This window comes from Carcharodon carcharias, chromosome 15, assembly GCF_017639515.1.
Source record: "Carcharodon carcharias isolate sCarCar2 chromosome 15, sCarCar2.pri, whole genome shotgun sequence".
In the NCBI taxonomy this organism is placed as follows: domain Eukaryota; kingdom Metazoa; phylum Chordata; class Chondrichthyes; order Lamniformes; family Lamnidae; genus Carcharodon; species Carcharodon carcharias.
The window spans coordinates 105401649-105418296 of NC_054481.1; the positions used below are offsets into that span (position 1 = coordinate 105401649).

Below are 16648 nucleotides of genomic sequence, written 5' to 3' on the forward strand. Positions count from 1 at the left end.
TCCCTGCAAATTCTCTCTTCAGCTGCTTATCCAATTCCCTTTTGAAAACCATGACTGAATCTGCCTCTCAGGCAGTGCATTTCAGACTCTAACTGCAGAGTATATAAAATGTTTTTCTAATATGTTTTATATGATCCATTTAAAAATGCAACGTTATCTGCACCATGCTGAGAATTTGATTAGGTATTTAAACGGACAAATCAGAAGATAAATATTCACTATTAGGCTAAGCATAGGGGATTCTCAATTACCTGGGAGACTGGAAGTGAAAAAAATCTTTTACTAGTGTCCTGCTGTTGTGCCAAATGCTTTTGACTCAAGTTCCCAAACAATTTAGTAACCACAGGAACCATAATAATTCAACCATATACATAGGCAAGTAGAGCACAACCAGATTACAATTAGCAGAAAACGACATTTTTGTCTGTTGGGAATTGCTCAATACTTGAAATACCAAACATTTGCAGATATCCGGTTATCTTTTTCAGTATACATGGAATTTGGTTATTTACGCTGTGCAGCCATTAGCAATTTAGGCCTAATATCCAAAAGACTCATTAGTTAAAACAGCAGCTGCCATCTGAACTGATCTTCATGAAACAAGTTAAATCCATAAATTCGAAGCAACTGCACTACTATTCCACATCTACACTTTTATTTGTCAACTTTCAACATTTTAAAATGATGTTTCTCATCTGTGTGCATTTATTCAATAGGCAGACCCAACATCAAAACACACTCATGACTGCATTGTTCAATCCGTCATCAGATAAGTATTGTATCCAACATCTCAATTATTTATATGCTCTATAAAAAGGGCCCGAGAAAAACAATGGTGTTTCAGTTACAAAGTGCAAGGTCTGATTCACTCAGGCTAAATTAATAACAATTCTTGTTCTTGCCCTATTTAAAATCTAACTATTTTCCTAATTGGAGAGAATATCAGACCCTTGACATGTATAAAAGGACACATGAAAAATCATTTTTCATTGTGTAAAACTAGCCAACTCTTTTAAGTGTAGGATTAAAACCAGCGGTTTCTCATCATTGTTGCTAGTTATTTCTCATAAATGGTAAACAACAATATACTTATTCTAAATAGGCAGATAGCTTGCAAGAACCATCCTTGAGAGAAATATGATTTGTATCAAATTGCATTCTGGCATCTTGCACGTCTCCAATTTTAATTGCTCCACCACTGACAGCCGTGCCTTCAGCTGCCTAGACCCCAAATTTTACATACTTCCCTAGCCCGCCTTCCTCTTTTAAGACACTTCTTAAAACCTTTGCATTTACCAAGTGTTTGGTCACATGCCCTAATATCTCATCATGTGGCCCGGTGTCAAATTTTGTTTAATAATGCTCATGTGAAGCACTTTTAAATTATCCGAAATATTATTTTAAAAGTGCTTCTGAAATGCAAGTAGTTGTTTCACCCAGCACCTCAAAGCACTGCGATACTGGACACGTCAATGATAACCAGGCCCTTTGACATGAATGTTACTGAAGGTGTTTTCTTATTCTGAGATTCCTAATACGTTGACAGATGTATCCAAATTTGTCCTAAAAGTCAGTGCAAAAAAAATGATCTTTTAGTCCTCCAATGCTTAAATTAGTAAATACACTGCCCAATATAAAACTTATCCAAAAGATCCCAAGTTCATTCCATGGTTGGTGTTGATCTCAGCCTGGTAGTACATTGGTCTCAATACATTTGAGCTGGGTGGAAGGTGTGCAGGAGAGAAGGTGAAACTGCTAGGATTCCCTATTCTAATTGCTATAGACGCTACCCTGTTTACAAAAGCAATGTGTGAACATCAGACAAGGAGGGGCAGAATTTGACTAAGTTATGATGTCTTCCAATATATGGGTCCCCTATTATTTGTCATTTATATAAACGACATAGATGACTATGTGGAGGGTAGGATTAGTAAGTTTGCAGATGACACAAAGATTGGCCGGGTGGTTAACAGTGAGGTTGAGTGTCTTGGGCTACAGGAAGATATAGACAGGATGGTCAAATGGACAGATAAGTGGCAGATGGAATTTAACCCTGAAAAATGTGAGGTGATACACTTTGGAAGGAGTAATTTGACAAGGAAGCATTCCATGAACAGCATGACACTAGGAAGTTCTGAGGAACAAAGGGGCCTTGGCGTATGTGTCCATAGATCTCTGAAAGCGGAGGGGCATGTAAGTGGGGTGGTGAAAAAAGCATATGGGACACTTGCCTTTATCAATCGAGGCATAGATTACGAAGTAGGGAGGTCATGTTGGAGTTGTATAGAACCTTGGTGAGGCCACAGCTGGAGTACTGTGTGCAGTTCTGGTTGCCACATTATAGGAAGGATATGATTGCACTGGAGGGGGTGCAAAGGAGATTCACCAGGATGTTGCCTGGGATGAAACATTTAAGTTATGAAGAGAGATTGGATAGACTTGGGTTGTTTTCGTTGGAGTAGAGAAGACTGATGGGCGACCTGATCAAGGTGTACAAGATTATGAGGGGCATGGACGGGGTGGATAGGGAGCAGCTGTTCCCTTAGTTGAAGGGTCAGTCACGAGGGGGCACAAGTTTAAGGTGAGGGGTAGGAGGTTTAGGGGGGATGTGATGAAAAACTTTTTTACCCAGAGGGTGGTGAGGTCTAGAACACGCTGGCTGGGAGGGTGGTGGAGACGGGTTGCCTCACATCCTCTAAAAAGTACCTGGATGAGCACTTGGCACGTCATAACATTCAAGGCTATGGGCCAAGTGCTGGTAAATGGGATTAGGTAGGTACGTCAGGTGTTTCTCACGTGTCAGTGCAGGCTCAGTGGGCTGAAGGGCTTCTTCTGCACTGTGTGATTCTGTGAAAACAGCCTGCCAAAACTTAAAATCCAGGATCAAAAATGAAGATTGACCAATTAGGATGAGGTAGCAATCCACTTCTGTAAGAAGAGGAATAAGCAAATTAAAGAGGTAAAATTCCTGATCAATATTTTGAGCATACATTCCTTTATCCTTAATTGCACTGTATTTGTTACAAAAGATAACCAAAATGGAATTCTGTCAAATCCAGTGGATTAGGGAGGATTGTTTTAGTACACAAAAAATTATAGTGTACATAAAATTATCATAATCCTGCTCCTTGAAGATTAAAACACAATACTTGTGTTGCCTTCATTCTTACTATTTGAGAAAAATACTCCAAAAGCTGAACTTTTTTCAAAAAACTTTTCAGCCACAAAACAGCTGTAAACATTTTTCACCTAATAGAGGTAGTTCTCTACGATCATTAACAGAATGTTATCTAATAAAGAACTTGTATTTACACATTTGATGCCCCCTGGATGCCCAAAAGTGCTTCACAGCCAATGAATTACTACTTAAATATAGTCACCATTGTAAAGTAGGCTAACAACATCCCGGAAACAGCAACACCATAAACGACTAGTTAATCTGTTTGGTAATATTGGTACTGAGAACACCCTGCTTTTATTTTCCAAAAAATTACATCAATCATACAGAGAGGTCTTCAGTTTAACATATCAAAATGTAGCAACACTCTCCCTCAATAGTCAATTGAGGTGATGATCCAAGTTGTTGTCTCAGGGTCTACAATGGGACTTGAATCCATTGAGTCGGTTGAATCCAGAGTCTGTGCTAAACACTATGACAGGGCCCCGACTCTAAGGGTTGCATACAATATAAATAATATAAAATTTTAAATGCCTGAATTTTTCATGATGACTGGGAATAGATTATTTGAATGTCAGCAAGAGTGGTGCTTTTGCATTCTGCTAGGAGATATTTCCCATGTATATGAAACCAGCAACTCTGTCACTCAGACATGGCAGCCAGGAGCAGCTGGCACCTTTGTTGCCTATTATGCCAATAAACTTCAACTGGTTGTTTGGAGCCAGCACATTTGGACAAAAGGGTCAGGGTTCATTATTCATCTTTTGACTGTTAGCCATGCAATGCCAATGCCAAATTTGTCATTTCACTATCCTATGAATAGTTTCCTTGATTGTAGCACAACTGAAATATGCACAGGGATTAGAAATACATATAAAATGACAGCGGATGCCAAATTAATTTTTATTGGCTCACATCTGGTGACCAAATGTTGCTAACGATCACTCTGAAGAAGTTAATAGCTGCTATCACAGAGATGGAAAACATCCAATTTGAATCTGGCTTCAGTTTCAGTCAGGGTGTTGCTATGTAGATACAATTTAAGACAAAAATGTCATTACGTTACAATGAAACTATTTTCACAATCTATCTATGAATCTATTACTGTGTGCAATTGCTCCATTTATACAACTGGTTATCAGAAAGGCTGTCCCAATTATAATTTCTTTTTAAATAGTGTGTGCAACTTCCTTGGGGATGAGGGTGGAGAGGGTAAGGGAAGATAAGGTTTTACAAGCTTTGCAACAGAGGGTATAGGAAAGATGTGACAGCTGCATTCCTGGTACTATTTGTGTCTATCCGCTTCTGATCTGATCCCATGAAGCCGAGACCAATTTGGCATGCAAAATTCAGTTTACAGATGTCAAATTTGGTGCATTTCTGGTCCAATTTAATTTTCCCACATCACTGTAAACAATTAGTGTTAATAATCAGAATGGACAGGCAGTTTATGTACTAAGAAAATAAGTTTTGTATGTAAAAAATGGTGGGCTAACTAGTGTCACCTGTTTATTACACAATGTGTTTTGCCATGAATGCAAAGTTATCAAAATTCAAATCCTGATCATGAAACAGTGATTTCCACTAGTCAATTAGCACCATTTTACTGTATAGTTTCAAATTCCTCCCCTTAGACTGATAGTGCAATTGAGTCATGTTTAACTATTTTCATTTAAACAGGCTTACTTCAACAAAATAAAACACAGACCACAAGGAAGGCACGCCCTACCCACAGCCTCCGACTGCTGTTTTCTTGCACAAAAATGACAGTATGTAGGCAAGCAAATTTAAGTAATTTTAAATGCCTACGCCATATTTCTCCTTCCTTTTGCCTTACAGAAGGAACCCGACCCTTGCTGCTGAAGGATCTAGTTACAATGTCCTACCTCTGGACAATGTAAAGCGCACACAACAAAAGAAAAAGGCATCGTCCTAACACCATTTAACATCGAGGGTCGAGGTATGCCAATGATTTCCTAACAACCCTCCCTCAATGTTACAAAATAGGCCAGCCTAAAACACAATGAAAAGCACTAAATACATTCTGAACATTGTAGCACCAGTTGAATTACCCACGACCTTTGTTTCACAATCTATTAAGTTTATTTGAACTTTTTCCTTGAAGTAAAACAATGTTCCAGATCATTTCTATCTGAAACCTACTGCACCCTCCCCTTTGCGTTTCTCTCTCGTTCTCTGGTGGGGGAGGGGTGGGAACTGGTTTATTTGCATTTCAAACTGGTATAACAGAAATACAGTCCTCTTCTATAATTAAATATAGCAACAGACACTAGATTCTACCAACCGCAAATCACTCTCAATAATTCTTGTAACCACCATGGCAGTTATAAAAATATATTAAAATGTTTATATTAACAGTTTTTTCTAAATAGTCACAATCCTGTTTAAGAAGATGCTAATAGTGCAAACATATTTTCCCTCCTTAAAGAGTCGTAACTGAATTTTCCATTTATATCTGGTTGGATTACAAAAAATAATCTTTCAGCATTTCCAGACATGCTCTTGTTTTTCTCCCTTATTACTCGGATAAATTTGCCAAAGTAATGTTAAATTTGTTATCATACATTACATACGTTTAAATATTAGCGTTTTGATGCCATGTATATTACTGGACAACTGCAATACACATAAAAACAATTTAGAAAATCTTATCATAAAATGTGTATCAATAAGACAAGGATGCTTGCTATTAGGACACGAGCACAGAAGTTTTTCTTCTGAATAGGCATAGTCTGAACAAGCATACCATAGGCATAAATGCACAATTTATACAGGACTTTCACCAAATGTAAACGAGATCTTACTTCAGACACTGACAACTTAACAGCTTTTTTTCACAAATCACCAAGCAACAGTAACTAGGCAACTCCAACACCCAACCTAAAAGATAGGAGTCCCTCAATAAAAGCCTTTATCCAAACATGGAAGGTGACCCAAAATATACTGATTCTCTACATTACTTGTGTTAACATGTGTTAATTTGAACAAAATAGTATGACTTCCAAATATTGAATCTATTATCAACTTTATTCCTGAAATGCAATTTTAAATAAGTTGCAAAGGATCTGAAACAGAGGTGCTACAACAATACATTTGTGCCTTTTTACAAACGCTTTATTAAATTTTTATGGAACAAAGTGTAAAAGATCCAAAGTGTAATGATTTTTTAATACAGTGACATCATTTTAGACACGAGACAGAAATGTTACTGTATTCCCCAGATTAGGTCAATTGTGTTTAGTCCCTTTCTCTGATTTTTAATTATCCATTGACCAACCCAACATGTAACGTTCAAAACCAGATATATCTAATATGGTGAAAGAACTCCAAGTCAAATTCCTAACACGTCTGGGAATTTATAAAGATCTGTTTGTGTGCTTCTCCGAGAAAATAATTTGGGCTTTTCTCAGTGTTTAAAAGAATCCTTAAAAGATCGAGCTTCAAGAGTTACGATAAATGTTCCATCAGTTCTGCCATGCCTTTATATTTAAAAATGCAAGGCAAAACTTCAAATAAAAAACATTCAAGTATATTGATCTGTTTTTCAAACCAACTTATCGATTAGTATTTTGCAATCACAAGAATCTGTAGGACAGTTAATACTCTTTTAAGCGATTAGAAATACGAGATATGGTAAATCAGGTTGCGTTACACATCCTTTGACGGGTAGGTACAAGTGCATGCTTGAAATGCCAAACGTGAGGCTTGATGCTGAGAACGAATCCGCCATTTTACTCACGCTGAGCACCACACGCTACGCTCAGTATCCCTATTTTATCATTTCCTTTTTGCATCAATACCTCACTTTAAAAAAATGTTTATCTTCCATTACAAACATTTGCAAACTCAGTAACTTCCTTTCACCATTTAAATTATGATTTATACAATAAACCAGATACATTTTTCAAATATCATCCGTTCACTACACGATGCTTTGATTGCACCTCGGATCACTGCTTCCTGTCTAAGATATAAATAAACTGGTGCAAAATTCAGCAGCTATACCTGAAATTCAGAACATCTCGGGGAAACTGAAGCACATTTTAAAGCTACAAGAAGTCGTTTCCTTCGTTAATTGCTTTAAATGATATGATGTATAAATTGCCCTGCTAACTGAAGTCTTTCTTATGGCTGTATTTTTTTCCTCTGTACAAGGCCAAGCATTATCTGATCGCAGATGAGCGCCAGTTTGGACCTTTGCTATCAGTGAATGTGTTGTATTCCCCTCCCCCAGCGCTGTTTCCCACAGACAGCCCCTGTCCTCCATTACAGCTCCCATGTGTCTTAAAACAGTCAGATCTTCACATCTTTCTCTCTCCTGGGGCTGCAGTTTGCAAAACCACCAATATTTACAACATTAACATTAAACAGTTGTAAACTTTGCGTTTGAAAAAATTGTAATATGCAATAGTTTTAAAAACATGCACAAGATTCCCACAATCAAATTTAGCTAAGTCACAGGCAAGAACAAAAATCGGAAAATGTGTTTTGTGTTTCATTTCCCTTTCTTTAAGTAAACGATCTTCCTTCGCTCCTGAGCGATTAAAAGCTGTTAGGTGGCATCAGAAAGGATATTTGAGCAGATCGACCCGAGATCGTAGCAATGCCACACAACAATAGGAATACTGTAAGACAGCCAGTGACCCCTTTTACGGAATGAGGGATGTGAACTTAACCAGCAGCTTGTGTGTGTGTGTGTGTGCGCGATCTCACTCACACAGCTGCAGCAAGAAGCCGGCACTTTCTCCGGTTTCAGTTTACCCTGGCGGGCCTCGAGGCCGGGCCCATACAATAATACCACTCAGGAGCGTTTACCACACACGGCGCGGTCCAAACTTACCGTTTAAAATGCTCGATAATCTTATCTTCGCGCACATTTTCCGGCAAATTCCCCACCCAGAGATGCCTGGTTTCTCGTACCATCCTTAGCGAGTCATAGGGCTCCTTTTCTGTGTGAGTGAAAGTCCGGTTTTGCGGTAGCGGTGGCTCCTGTTGGCCCGGCCCAGGTTAATCCTTGAGGTAAAATCCCACCATTAGGCTAACGCACACACACTCTCGCTGGCTCGCGCCGCCCGACCTGACGCGGTTTTTTTCCTCGAGACGCTAACAGTTCGTCCCCAGACCCGAAATTGAACTACATTGCGCACGCGCGGGATCCGTCGCCGCGGGCGCGCAAGCGCCACGAAACACCGGGTCGCCTCGGCTCTCCGCTGCAGCACGCACGCGCGGAGGAATCCTCGCCTTGCTCCCCCTCCCCCTCCCAAGCCGAAAGGAGCAACCCTAACTGCGCTTGCGTAACATCCGATGAGCATTTCTCCACTCCCCGGGCGAATCGTGCAGTCTACGCATGCGCGGAAAATGCGGCATGCTGTGCTGCACAAGGGTCCAGACCGCAGCAGAAGCTGGGAGGAGTAACACGCGTGCGCAGAAAGTGGCTGGGAGTGTTTTGTGCGCAACCGTGCTGAGTTGGTATTTAGCTTACTACAGTGACTGGGAGGAAAGTTCTCGAAAAGCTGCTGTCGGTGCAGGAGCACAATGAATAGAGAGGAATCTGAGAAAGCGCAAATCCAGGAATTTCCACTATTTTATTTAAAGAATAGATCTGTTTAACCTGTCTCTAAGTGCTTCCTTCGACTAATACTAAATTTTGGATATTATGAACGATATGGGAAGATTTTAGATGGCTTGAACGCCGAAATGACCGATATGAGGAAATACAACTTTCAAAAAACTTGTTACCAATAACTTTTTCTTATCAGAAAGCTGCTGTGTGTTCGTTCAGAATGGGGTTTTCTTACAGGAATATCGTCATTCCACCATTCTCAGCCCTCTTTGTCCCTGTCTTTGCTCCCCTCCCCCTCTCCTTTTCCACTCTGGCGCCATTTTAAGGTGATGGAAAGTTCTGGAGAGTCCGCCATTTTGTGGCAAGCAGTAATCTGCCCTAACAGGGAGTGCTGCGTATACACACTGCTGGAATACCAGAGATGTAGACTACCTTGTGGCTTAAAATAGAGGAATAACAAGCAATTAATAGCCCATGCGATCTAAAAAATCTGGTCTTTCTTGGAAGATGCTATTTCGTTTAATAATAGCGCTAAATAAAACTGGCTTTACGTGCAACCTATACAGATGAACTGATACAAGCTCGCTTAAAATAGTAGGATATGTTAAATTTATATCAGATTGGAGAGAAGGAAGGAGTTCTCTGGGGACAGAGCAACAGTTTGGTTAGTGATGCCACTGTACAGTAAGTGTTTCAGAAAGGAGAGAAATCTAATTTTTTATTAAATCTTGCATTAAAGTATCTACGTCACCATTCAAACATACATCTGCAGTCATAAAGTACCCACATAGCCTGACCGATCACATGTTTTTCACATTCTTGTTGTAAATTTGAGTCTTTAATACACAAACGATTCCAGAAATTTATGTAAAAAAATGTTTGTATGGCTCGGTGTTTCTGGTGAGCAGCTCTGTATTTGGACAGGGGCCATATTTTTCTTAAATGTTTGAAACTGCAAATCATGATTTAATCCAGTTGATTTGTCAAAGGTGGTGAATGTGATGCAATAACCAAATCCTGGTAATTGCAGAAAGACCAGTATTTCAAGAGACCCAATTTTGTAAAATTTTGTGTTCTGAGTGTAAAATGTATTTTGGTATGCTGGAAATTATCATCAAATCACAAAAAGGTTAACCCTTGATCAAATGGATTATATTTGATCAAGATTTACCGTTTATCAGTTAAGGGTTTACTAACAGGAGGGGATTAAACTCAGTTCTCGAGTTGTGAAACCTAAGGCCAACACCCATGGTCCAGGATGCCAAGATTGAGAAGACATGTTAAAAGTGGAGGACTCTTTAGCTTGGCTTTTAAATGCCTGTAATTACGTTATGAATTATGAAAGCAACACTCGTGATATGGATATGTTCTCAAGATTGCTCTTTGTCTCTTGGTATCCGCCCAGTATGTTTATTCACTGATTACATAAAGGCTGCGCTGGTAACTAGGGTCATTCTACATCCTGATTAGTGCGGAAATCTGCATCTCAAACTCCTCTTCTTAGAACTTTGAATTTAATTTTTCATTTTCTTAATGGATAATGAATTATTCTTGAACCGTTATCAATGGAGGATTGTGATCTAATTAATATGGTATTTCGTGGCCATAAAAATAATCATGGGTATTTTCAGAAAGCGCAGAGAGCACTGGGTTGATGGAATCCCTTTTGAACTGCTTTTGCTTCTCAGCATTTATCAGTAAAGAGCTGTTTGGAGGGGAGAAGAAAAAAAGTTTTCATATGCCAAGGCAAATATTTTGAGAGCTAAGGGAGTAATTGTTTTCATTAAGCCTATTTTCTTAAACTATTTGGTGATGCCTTGTAAGGCCTTTCACTGAAATGGTAATGCAAAATTGAGAGTAACCATCCTGTTATGTGGCAAGCCCTATGCTTTTTAAGGTATTTTTGTCTATCCACTGTCATAGCCTGTAGAACTCCTGTAACTGTAATTTTGCACCTCTTGTTTTGACAGCATTTCTGTTGTACCTTTGGTGTTATCTATCCATTGGTAATGTCTTTTATTCTGCATGCTGTTCTACAGGGTATTATGCTGGAATATCTTTCAGAAGCCACCAAAGCAAGTAATTTATAGAATTCAAAGAACAAAATGGTATATGTATAGTCTCTTGGATTGTAGGCTTGCGATTATGCCTTTCATACACAACTGCAGTTTAGCTTCATAGTGCACTTGGGTATACGCTAGGTAATGTTTTGTAATAGATCCAGTGTTTCCCAGCAACTTTCTTGTGTTGCGGAAACTGTGTACTTAGTCATAACTGGCTTTCAGTTTGTTCTTCACTACAGTTGTGTGCAACATATAAACATTTAATTACTACACAAAGCTCTGCATTGTATTTTGCATATGGTATGTGTAAAACCTTTGAGAGTATCCTACTAAAAATTATTCATACCTCATTCTGAGATTCCCTTGATTATTGCGTGACCCAAAATTGGGTCACATTACCTTGAACTCCAGAGCTCTTGAGAACATGCCATTCTCTTCCAGGTTGCACAGATTATTAAAATTGTCACCGCAGGAACCCATTGCAACGTAGAACAATGTCCATCATTCTTCAGACATTGGAATAATTTCAAAGATGGATATATTGTGTCTTAAGTAGCATTATGCTCACTAAATAACTTAAGGCTTTTAGCTAAACGTCATCAGATTCTTGAAAATGCCAGTTCAGGGCAGGAAGAAGAAAGGAGTGGTAAGACTGACGCTCAGAATCACAAATGGGGAAAAATGCATTCAACTCTTGTTTAGTTTCTGATCTGATGAGAGTCCAATTTGAAAAAACATGCTTGATGTTACTTGGAACCAGGTGCAAGAGACATTGAAGGAAGACTGGAGGCAGCCAACCGGCCCAGTGTTTTGGCAGCAGGATAACTTGGCTTGGTGGATTAAAGTTTTGAGAGTGATTTAAAGAAACACACTAAAAATTAACAGTGCTTAAAACTGTTGAGGAAATCCTTCGTGTGCAGCAGCCTTAAAAGGACTTGACCCATCAGAAACACATAGAGCTACAACATAAGTGCAGTACTATAACTGGGTTGTTTCCTATACGTCATTTTGCATATTTGTGCATTTCTCTGATATTGACTGCCTTTTAATTTTCAGTCTGCTACTTCTACAGGGTTATATGTTATTAAATTTATTCAAAATGAAGTCTGTAAGTGTAGTAGGAGACTGATAGTCAGACAAACCCAGATAACCCCAGATTAAGTGGATTTCTTTTCACCCCGCCTATATCTGCCTTATTCATATGCAAGGATGGGAATTATTTCGCAAACATTGATTTTCACCACTTGCTCTGAGGGCATGTGGAGTTCATGAAACTACTGTTATCCATTTGTGAAAATGAACATCTCAGGAAATTAAAATGCTTCTCAAGTACCATTTACTTTTCTGAAAGCAATGACTTTGCCACGGTGCTTTTTAAGTGCTGACAACCTTCCAATACTTGCCAAACTGGCCATTCTTTTGAGTGTCAGATTACCATGCAGTCCTGGAGTGCTTCACTTGATCTTGACATCCATGCACATGTTGTTTCTAGCAGGTGGTCGGTTAGCAAGCATTTAGGCTATTTTTTTTCAATGACACAAGGATACTAAGATGAATTATAATAACTCAGCAGCTGCCCAGGTTTCTGAACCATCTTTACTTTGTCATGCATTTTCCATTTGAATCAAGTGCCAAAGTACTTTTAAAAATTGATGTGCTAATGATTTGTACACCTGAGTGGTATTGCTTTTAATTTAAATCTGCTTAGGGAAGTTCTTCTGGTCCAAAAGGGCAAGAGAGAAATGAACCCAAAAGCCATAATCTATATTAGTATGCAGTCATCTCAATTTACAGCAACAGAATTCATATAGGATTATCCTGTGGGCCCCTGGGATCCTATTCAAAACATGTACAGTATTTGGAAACATCTGTGCTTTGGAGCATTTGTTCATGTGAATGTCTTGATAAGACTTGAGTGGTAACTTCGTTGGGAGTGTCTATCAGATGCTTTTGAAACAAGGAAGATAATTTGAAAAATAAAAAAACTCTTTCACAATCACTGGAAATCTCAAAACATATTACAGCCAATGAAATACTCCTGAAGTGTAGTCAATGTTGTAGGCACCTCAGCAGCCAATGTGTGTGTAGTAAGCTTGCACAAATAGCAATGTGATAATTAACAATCTGTTTTTGCAAAGTTGACTGAGGGATACATATTGGCCAGGAATAATTCCCCTGCTCTTCAAAATAATGCCAAATAAAACCTGAGGGGCCAGATGGGGTCTCTGTTTAGTGTCTCGGCCAGAAGATGGCACCTCCAATAATGTAACACTCCCTCAGAACTGGACTGACTGTGAGTTTTTCTTTTGGTGGACAAAACCTGGAGTGCGACTTGAACTTAGAACCTTCCGATTTAGAGGTGTGTGTTACCAGCTGAACCACAACTGAGCTTTTTTATGCAAGATTTTATTTGCTTTAAAATTTCACATTACAGAATTGTAATGGTGTAGAAGGAGGTCGGTTGGCCCACCATGCCTACACTGGCTCCAAATGAGCGATTCACCTGGTACCATTTCCCTGCCTTCCCCCTTAACCGTGCAAATTTTTTCTTTTCAGACAATAGTTTAACATTCTTTTGAATGTTTCAATTGAACCTGCCTCCATCACACCCAGGCAGTGCCTTCTAAACCACTGGCTGAGTAATAAGTTTCTCCTTATCACTTTTTTGCCTCTTTTACCAATTACTTTAAATTTGTGCCCTCTGGTTCTTGATCCTTTCATGTGTGAGAACAGTTTCTCCCTACCTACCCTGTGCAGACCCTCAGGATTTTGAATACCTCTATCGTATCTCTTCTGAGCCACCTTTCTCTAAGGAAAACAGCCTTAACTTCTCCAATCTATCTTCATAACTGAAGTTCCTCATCACCGAAACCATTCTCATGAATCTCTTCTGCACCCTGTCTAATGTCTTCACATCCTTCCTGAAGTGAGGCATCCAGAACTGAATGCAATACTCTAGCTGAGGTCAAACTACTGAGTAATACAAATTCAACATAACCTCCTTGCTTTTGTATTCTATGTCCCTATTAATAAAGCCCAGGATATTATATGCTTTATTAAATGCTCTCTAAACCTGTCCTGCCAATCTGAATGATTTATGTACACGTACACCCAGGTCACTTTGTTCCTGCACCCCCTTGAGAGTTGTATCCTTTATATTGTCCCACCATGTTCTTCCTACCAAAATGAATCACTTCTCAATTTTGTAAACTGAAGAATGCTAAAAGGACACATTTTACATGAAAGCAACTATAAGTTGCCAGAGATCTAAGCTTAATTCTGAAGATGTGCCTTTTCAATATGTATTTGCAAACTTTATTCCTAATGTCATTTTAACTACAGTTTGCAAATTTTTTAAAAAAAACTTTGTCTATTGCATTTAATTGTAAAATAATGAGAAATGTGCTAAATAGTGTCTGTCAATATTTCTAATGTATGATGGCTAGCTTGTGGGGTACTTACTGCTGTAATTCGATTAAATTAGGCAATAGTGCATTTTTAAATCTCAGCTGGAAAATACATGGGTGCAACTGAGAGGCCCAAATGTTGAAAGATCTTGGGTTTGATCCACAGTCTATGCTAAATTGATCACTGCTTGAATAGCAGCTCGAAGTAACAATTAACCTTGGTACTTCTAGGCTAGGGAGGGGAAGTGTTCTGACAGCCTAGGTTCACGTGAAGAATAGTCACATAGAATTTACTGGAGGACCCATTGTTTATGGTGCTGTTTCCCAGCATGAATTCTCACCTTAAGGCCCTGGGTGGAGAAGAATAGGTGTTGCACAGGGAAATTTTGGGTGTTTCAAAACTGTCCGATGGTAATCTCTTTTTGGGCTATTTTTATCTACCTGTCAGAAGATAAGTTCTTGTTGGAATCACTACCATCCATCTGTGCTACAAAGATGGTGAATGTGGTACTGTGCTGTTTGAGGTTGTTGGTTTGCTCTGCTGATATATTGTAGTGAAGCTCTGGATAAGAGAATTTTCAAAGATGTAAAAGATCTCTGGTTTGTTTGAAACTAATAAGTAACGTTTGTATTATTGTGCCTTCATTTTTATTTAAGATGTATCAGTTTGGCAGTGTGATACAGAATAGGTTGTCTTAGTACAAATATAACATACAAATATATGACCTAGGAGCAGAAGTAGGCCATTTGGCCCCTCAAGCCGCCTCAATCCATTCAATAAGGTCATAGCTGATTTGATTATAACCTCAACTCCACATTCTCACCTGCCCCTGAGAACTTTTCACCCCCTTGCTTATCAAGAATCTATCTAGTTCTGCCTTAAAAATATTTAAAGACTCTGCTTTCACTGACTTTTGAAGACGTGTTCCAAAGACTTACGACCCTCAGAAAAAAATTCTCCTCCTCGGTCTTTAATGGAAGACCCTTCATTTTTAAACGATGATCCCTAGTTCTAGATTCTCCCACAAGAGGAAACATCCTTTCATGCTGTTCTTTAAGCAGTTGCTTATATTGCATCAGTTGCTTATATTGCATGCAGTGGTGTTCTGGTTTGGTTGGGTTTCTCAGCATATATTGTGCAGATTTTATATTTTTGAAAAAGCAAGGGATAGAAGTGCTTCAGCGATGTTTTCTATCCGTTTCTTTGATATTCAAACCTCCTTGTCCCTGTTCCCAATCATTTGTGCTGAAGATGCTGACTGTTGCTGGAACACTGTTCTCAGTAGTGGCAGGCCATTCAACTGTATGAATTTTCCTGCTAACCTCCACAAAAGCTTGTTTTCCAACAAGTCACACTGATATTTCCACCCCCTCCCCTCCACCCTAAGGAGTACTGAAGCCATTTGTAGCAAAATCCAGACTAGCCAAACTAAAATCCAACTCGCTTCAGCTTTGAGAATTGAACTTGGCACCTATTGTACAGCATTCTTTATGAAGAATAAACTTTGATATGGCTTGTGTGTAATTATTTACTGTATTTTGCTTGTATATACTTTTCTGTAACTGCTTTACATTGTATAGCTATATATAACGTCACTACTTACGTGAGGAATCGTAACCAGTATAGTCCATAGATAAAAACAAAAAACTGCGGATGCTGGAAATCCAAAACAAAAACAGAATTACCTGGGAAAACTCAGCAGGTCTGGCAGCATCGGCGGAGAAGAAAAAGAGTTGACATTTTAAGTCCTCATGACCCTTCCCTTCAACAGAACAGTTCTGTTGAAGGGTCATGAGGACTCAAAACGTCAACACCAGTATTGTCCCTTGCATGTGGGATACATTATAACTAGCTGTGTAGTATTCAACTTCTACTACAAGTATGCTTTTCTATTTTGAGAAGTCAGTATGAGTGGAGGTCATAAGGGTTTTGGGGTGGATAATGAGATAAAAATGAAGGAACTGCTGCAGCTTATTTGCACAGTTTAGTGAAAACTGGCAGCAACAATTAGTCATGTTCTCCCCTTTTTATTTTTTTGCCCTCAATGCTGTGGTGTAGTTTCACAGCCTTCCAATACCTTGGCCATGTGTGAATTCTTCATCTATGGATAAGTATTAGCAGGATATCCAACCATCTTGGCTATGTAGCACACCCAATACAGTCCTCAGCAATTGTAAATGTTGAGCATCTGGCAGCTAGGATTGCTGGGGAGTATTTGGGACTGCTGACTAATTTTTTTCTTTGTCCCAAGTAAATTATGCTATTGCCACCCTAGTTCCACTTAACCTACTTGGCATAGACCAGGAATTAAATTTAAATAATCCTGTGCGGTATGATTCAATATAGTGTACTTTTTTTTGGTTTGTTTCGCTGAATCACACAGTATATGTTTTAAATGGAGATGAGATAACTAGT

General features: G+C 38.9%; 2 protein-coding genes across 12 annotated transcripts in view; one reads left to right on the forward strand and one right to left on the reverse strand.

Annotated features, from left to right (window-relative positions):
- The window catches only part of spen (spen family transcriptional repressor), an 88500-nt gene extending 80162 nt beyond the window's left edge, over positions 1 to 8338 (reverse strand). For all 7 annotated transcript variants that reach the window (XM_041207245.1, XM_041207240.1, XM_041207238.1 and 4 more), the window contains exon 1: positions 8040 to 8338. In XM_041207245.1, coding sequence (XP_041063179.1) covers positions 8040 to 8122 — 83 coding nt within the window. In that variant the 5' untranslated portion in view covers positions 8123 to 8338. The remainder of the gene's footprint in view (positions 1 to 8039) is intronic.
- The window catches only part of bcl2l16 (BCL2 like 16), a 51984-nt gene continuing 43483 nt past the window's right edge, over positions 8148 to 16648 (forward strand). For 4 of the 5 annotated variants that reach the window (XR_005945387.1, XR_005945391.1, XR_005945389.1 and 1 more), the window contains exon 1: positions 8589 to 9446. The gene's annotated coding sequence lies outside the window, so the exon portion shown is untranslated. Of the gene's footprint in view, positions 8219 to 8588; positions 9447 to 16648 lie in introns of those variants that run through there. The other variant, XR_005945390.1, reaches the window with a different exon arrangement.